This window comes from Notothenia coriiceps, unplaced genomic scaffold (assembly GCF_000735185.1).
Source record: "Notothenia coriiceps isolate Sejong01 unplaced genomic scaffold, NC01 NC01_scaffold00004098, whole genome shotgun sequence".
Lineage (NCBI taxonomy): Eukaryota > Metazoa > Chordata > Actinopteri > Perciformes > Nototheniidae > Notothenia > Notothenia coriiceps.
Genome location: NW_011336799.1, coordinates 209,038 through 215,741, shown reverse-complemented (window position 1 = coordinate 215,741; position 6,704 = coordinate 209,038). Strand labels below are relative to the sequence as shown.

The window sequence follows — 6,704 nt, the reverse complement described above, 5'->3', positions numbered from 1 at the left end:
AGTCCAGTGCGGCTTATATATGTACACATCATTCAATTTAGCTGCTGCGGCTTATATTCAGGTGCGCCTTATAGTCCGAAAATTACGGTATATGTAAAAAAAAAAAAAGGTACAAAAAAAAAAAAAAGTCTAAATATGATATTTGGCCTCAAATCGCGTGCCACCCAGGTTGGGAACCACTGCTTTAGATCATGGCACACTTCATCATTAAGCAAAAACCTTTCAGATATTTTTCATCCGAAGATCCTTCTGCTACTACTGCAGTATTCAGAGTAGCTCTCAAGATATACCTTTTAGTCCGCATTACACAAAATATAAGCTTTTGCATCTCTCTCTACAGATCATACTGATTTAATGGAAAGAAAAGTTCCCTCACACCTTTAAGCCATGGATTAAAGACATTATAGATCATTCGAAATTGTAGAAAATTCACTATTTTACAAGAGGCTCAGAAGTTTGATGCTATTTAGCAAACACTGTTTACACTTGTAAAAGAAAAAATGGACGCATGTGATTGTTTGTTCTGAGGAACCCATTTTGTATGTAGCCTGCTTATGTATTTAACTGTACTTTTTCTCACTACTGTCTCACCATTTATGTAACCTTTAAGTCATTTATTTGTGATATCTTCATGTAAGTGCTAATGTCATGGATCGTGTTCAGTAAAAAAAAACTCAACAGACCTGTTTCTAACATCGAGTAAGAAAGAAAGGTTTCACCTGTATCTCTGATTTATTGGAATTAATTCAACTTTAAATATCAATAAGAGCTTTTTTTTCATACCATTTAGAAAACATCTCTCCTGTTGTTCATGAAGGAGAGATGCATGAACAACAGGAGAGATGTTTGACGGCTGTGGGCACGGAGGCTAGCGATGATAATTTGAAAGTCAGCTTTCATCAGTTTGTCAAAAAAAGCTGTCTCACTATTAAATTGTAAAATGAAAATAAAGAAGGCTCATTTCCTCTCTGCAGACCTGCTTAATACACACACACACACACACACACACACACACACACACACACACACACACACACACACACACACGGTCAAATTGATGAAAAAAGCTTGATGTGGTGTTGCGTAACCGTGGCATTAACACTCAATTGTGTCAATAAAGATGTTTTGATTACAAAGGTAATGGTTTGGAACAGATTAAAAATGAACAACTCGTTTTAATACATGCAAATATTATTCATGTGATCTTCCAAAGTGTTTATGAACACAGATTCATTCTTATTCAAATGTTATCGTCATTGTAAAGCTCAGCCTGCAGCTGTTCCATTGTCAATAAACAGAGACTGAGCCTGTTTGTTTAGACCTGTTTTCCTTTTGCTAATTTAGTTTTCTTCATTTATTTTTTCATCCACGATAAATTAGAACTATCATTTCAGAAAATTCACGTGGCTCTCACTTTTGTCATTAAAAGATTTGGATCTATTTTTTATCGTTTTGCAACATTTATGTACCAAGATGTCCCAAGGCATTGCAACAGCTGAAAGTACAAATTCAGTGTCATTTCATGTAAGTGAGGATATAGAGCAACGCTGAACACAATCTGAGATCATTTCTTGTTTGTTGACATTTCTCACTTCACACTCGGCTCACGTTTTGGAAATAAGCTCTGCCTCTGGTTGCCAAGATGAATAAAATGCAATCTGTGCTGATTAATGCCAGCCAGCAGGAGAACTTGAAATTGTCTGTTATCTGGGATGGAGGACTTCTGGAGGTGAAGGCTGCTGCTGAGACTCACCTCCCCAGGTTGATGACTCCTCGGGGGATTCCTGTCGGCGTGTTGAAGGCCGGCAGCAGCTTCTCTCCCAGCTCCACCACCTTTTTCTTGTAAAACTGGAACATAAAAAAGGGGCAATCTGGTGAATAGACAGCATATGTAGAAACCAGGGCTGTCAACTTTACGCTGACGATTAATCTAGAAACTTTAACGTGTAAAAATAAATCAACACAAATGAATCACCAAGTTTGATCTTAACTTCTTCACGTAAGTACAGCGTCGATGTTTACCATTCATTGCAGTAAAAAGGCAAAGAAAGAGGAGGTATGGTGCATGCTACATGTATTACACTGACTGGAAACCACTGAAGCACTAAGCAACGGCACCCCTAAGCTACAGTATGACAAATAGCAATTGCACTTGTTCGCTTAAGGTTGGATGAAAACAGAGGAAAGGTTTTTTGCCGAACCATGAGCCACTTTCTTGAAGTTGTACAGACTTCCCACCTCTTCTCCTTAGCGTATTGACCTCTTTTAGATTGTTGCTTTTATTGCATTTAAATTGTTTATTGTTTTTTACTTGTACTTGTTTTATGGTGTGTGAGCTTTGCTGTGGGATTTGTTGGACGTTTTGTTTGTTTATTTGACTGTACATCACTTTGGTCTGGAGGTTTTAAAGTTCTTTATAAAAAATCTGTATTCCATGTATTACACAGACTGGGAACCACTGAACGTTGGTAAGCACTAAGCAACGGCACACCAAAGCTATGACAAATAGCAATTGCACTTGTTCGCTTAAGGTGGGATGAAAACAGCATTTTTGCCAAACCATGCGCCACTTTCTTGAAGTTGCACAGGAGTGGGAGAGAGAGGAAGACTAGCACACTATTGTATGAACAGAAAGGGCTTGCAGTATGAAAGCTTTCTGTGACAGTGGATTGTCGATGTTTAGGCTGAGTATCGGAAAATTGTTGGACTTTACGCCAATTCTTCAGAAATCATGTTTATAATAAAGTAACAACGTCATGCATATCTACATTTAAAAGACCTAACATATTTGCAAAGAAAAAAAACTGCCATTCAACTCATCCAAGCCTAAAATAAATCACTGTCACAGGCCTGCTCACATTTCCCCTCCAAAGCTAATTATCTGAAACATGAGGCCGGCTACAACGGAGCTCCAGCAGGATTAAAAGCAATCTCATCGATGTAATCTACAACAGCCCCATTTCAAGCCAACGCACTTCCTCCCCATCTCCACCGGGCCCTCTGAGGCCGAGGCTGTGGCAAAGTTAATGGATCACCTTATGAGCCGGATTATCAGTCACAAACTCTCCATTAGCCAGCGGGAACAATGTTTGAAAAATTGACGACAGAGGAGTGAGATATTGAAACCCCTGACAAAGGGAGAGACGTCTGAGGAGACAAAGGTAGCCGAGGCGGGAGGAAAATAGGATATTCTTCAGAAGACTAGAAAGCCTCAGAGACATGAGAGAGAGCAGAAGAAGTGATTGAGAAGAGACGGGCGCTGAATAGATATAGAGGGGAAAAATAAGTCTAGACGAAGAGAAAACGCACACAGGAAAAGAGTTTGGAGAGTGGAGCGGTGACTCAGCAGAAATATTGAGCAAGTTAAAGAGAAAATGGGAAAAACAAATTACAATCAGATAGTACACACCACTGACCTTCACCAGGATTGTAATCATTGAGCTTGTAGTCGATAAAAGACGCTTTCACCAAGCAGAGTGAACAAATATTACTGTAGATTTAATGTTTGCTGTAATGCAGTACTTGTTTCCATTGTTTCGTACCTAAAAACACATCTAGACTACGCACATATATCATAAAACGTACATACATCATATACGTAGACTATTCAGGACTCTCTTTGCTTAACATGCATATTTCAAAGCCAGTATCTGCAGTGTCCTCCTACTCAGGGGCAGTTCTAAGGGGGGCCAACAGGGGCCAGTGCCCCCGTAACACAAACCCCTCCAAAAAAAAAGGTAACAATATTACGATTTATTGGAACTAAATCAAATCAGAGACCCGGATGTACAGTGGAGATTAAACTGTTCATTACCTTATAAAAGCAAATAGTGTTTATGTTTTTTAATTCAATTGTCACTTAAAGTTACTAAAACAAATACTCTAAATGAAAAAAACTATAACAAAGGACTATAACTTACCCTTACTAAAACAAATACCTTTATAAAACCAAATAGCAATTACTGTATTTTATGTTTATTTTACACAATTACTTTATACTGTCTTAGTCCTTTTAACCCACTTTTATTGGGCCCCTCTCATGAAATAACTGGCTCCAGCCTGGCCCCCCGAGTTAAATTGGCCTATAACTACCACTGCTTCTACTACCCATAACCCTCTCAAACGTTATCGAAGCAACAGCCGTGTGATCTCTACAAAAACATCACTGACTCTCACTGTGAGGAACGAGGAATGCAAAATAGTTGGAAAATGAATAAATGAATACACAGATAAATGAATAAACAAACTAGAGGAGACATTGACTTGACAACTGCAGTTTCCAAATTGCAAGAGCTGGCCATTTTCTTGTTTTTGCATTTTTCAGAAGGGCTGTTTCACGCCGGCTTGTAAATAAGAAGCTGTCAGAAGATGTTTTCTGCAACACACCCTGAATGCTTGACCCTCAAATACAACAGCGTGTCGGACAAGATCTTTCATTACATTCAAAGTGCTCACTTAGCACAGTAAGTATGTGTGTCTAAATACCAGTCCATTTATTAAATAGTGCTTTAAATACACTGGCCGCAAATAGGACATTTATAAAGCAAAATAACTGATGATCAAATAGTGTCACACAAACACAGAAATACTTTTTGTATTGCTAAAGCTACTCATATTACCCTGGTGTTGCTCATACTGGACATACTCTTTGTGTATTTAAGTAGCTATGCATCTTCCTTGGTAACATAATTGTGTCCCAGTTATTTGTTTATTTTATTTAATGTACTTTTATTGCTATAAGCTGGACCTTGAAAATAAATCCCCCGAAATAATGTTTTATACCCTCAGGGCCAAAATATATACTACTCAAGGCTTCAAAAACCTGTTTATATATTTCAAAGCAGGTTGGTGAAAAATGTATTTAAACTCGATTTTATGTTTTCTAGGTAGACATTAGTTCTATGCATTTGAGGAAAAGGACTGTGATTTTTTTTATTGCCAAAAATGTGTGGACATAGGTGGCGAAACAAAGTCAGGGTTAATTCAGGTAGAATAATACAGAGCAGCATAATACACAGCTTGATGTTTGTGTGTGAGTGTGTGTGTGAGTGTGTGTGTGTGTGTGTGTGTGTGTGTGTGTGTGTGTGTGTGTGTGTGTGTGTGTTCCACTGCCTCTCAGTCCCCTGGCTCTCTATTATATCAAAGAGAGCACTAATGACCCTCTGCCCGGTCTCATTCCTCCTCCTCGGTCCTTTCTACCACCGCTGATGCTCAGGCAGACCAGAGGCCCACAGGCACACACACACACATTCAGAGCAGACACACTGTTAAAAAACAAGCACACACACAGACTTCCTCTTATATACTTAAGTTTGTGTGCACTTTGTAAAACAGGATGGTAAACTCACATTAGGGCTGCATATTATATTGTTTTTTTAATGTCATAGCAATGTCAAATTGCGTAATAAAAAAAAAGAAAATTACTGCAAAATTGCACTTGCTGACACTTAGAAAGAGATTCAGAAGTTAACTTGTCACAAAAGTGATTAGTGTTTTATTGGGGCATTTTGTGCTAGGTCTAATCAGTGAGTTTAATAACAACAATGTTTGAAAATAATTTCCTTTACATTTTGTTAAAGGGGCCCTTTTTTAATCTTATGGGGTTTTCCTGTAGTTCCCCCCAGAGGGAGTTTCTCTCACACACCTGCCTGAAAGTTACATCACTATGGAATACACACACTTCTATAGAGTGGTGCAGGGATGACGTATTTACACGGAAATAAGGTGCGTATGGGTTCCCTCGACAAAAAAGCAATGGGATTTCTCCATAGGATTTGGGAAAATAGCTCGAAATAAGGTCTGTGGAACGAACCTGTTAGATAAATGCACGTTTTGTTCAGCCGGATAATATCCACATGTCTAGCCTACCTAATTTTCTAATCATAAATCGAATCGCCAGAAGCAAAATGCTAACGTTATGCTATAAACGAACTACAGCAGGGTCGCACGACTTCAACGTCACGCCAACTTAAGATTCATATTCAAAAATATAGATTCTAAATGGTACAAGGTAAGAAGATTTTGTTTTAACAGTTTGCAGGAGGCAGGTACTTGCTTTCAAGCAGAACACGGAAAACAGACTTAGCGGGAGTGTTTACGTGTTCGGCGTAATGACGTACAACGGCCTCGACAACTTCTGTAGTCCTATTCAGCCACATGTTAAGAACCATTGTTTTTCAGACACGTCAACTCTCCAAAAATCACCAGTGGGGTCACTGCTGATGTATTTAATGTTGTAGAACAAAACATGATCAGTCTCTGAAATTTGTGTCAAACAGAGACCTTATTTCCAGCTATTTTCCAAAATCCTATGGAGAAATCCCATTGGCTCTGAGACGAGGGAACAGGAAGTGATGAAATGCTGACTCACTTCCTGGTTTTAGGACTCGTCAATGCACCACTCTGTTGGCTAGTGTTAGAAATTAAAATCAATGTTTTGATGGTATAATGTAGCTTAAACATACCGTCAGTTTAAATGCTGTTTTATACTGAAAAAAAGAAATTCTCGTGCACAATCAGTTAAGCTTTTATTCTGAAAATCCTTCATCTCCGGTTAGCATTTAGCATGTGGCTAATATACTATTTCCTAAAGAGATGAATTTAGTAGCGAAATGACATGGAGTGATGCACACCGAAGCCTACTGATTTAACACTACAACTATAGATGTCGAGATACTACCATGCTGAATATTAAATAGAAGGTA

General features: G+C 38.5%; 1 protein-coding gene across 1 annotated transcript in view; it reads right to left on the bottom strand.

The window, feature by feature from the left end:
- The window catches only part of LOC104941998 (mannosyl-oligosaccharide 1,2-alpha-mannosidase IC), a 206,281-nt gene that overhangs the window by 6,631 nt on the left and 192,946 nt on the right, over positions 1 to 6,704 (bottom strand). Inside the window, exon 5 of the mRNA XM_010767183.1 lies at positions 1,754 to 1,848. Coding sequence (XP_010765485.1) covers positions 1,754 to 1,848 — 95 coding nt within the window. The remainder of the gene's footprint in view (positions 1 to 1,753; positions 1,849 to 6,704) is intronic.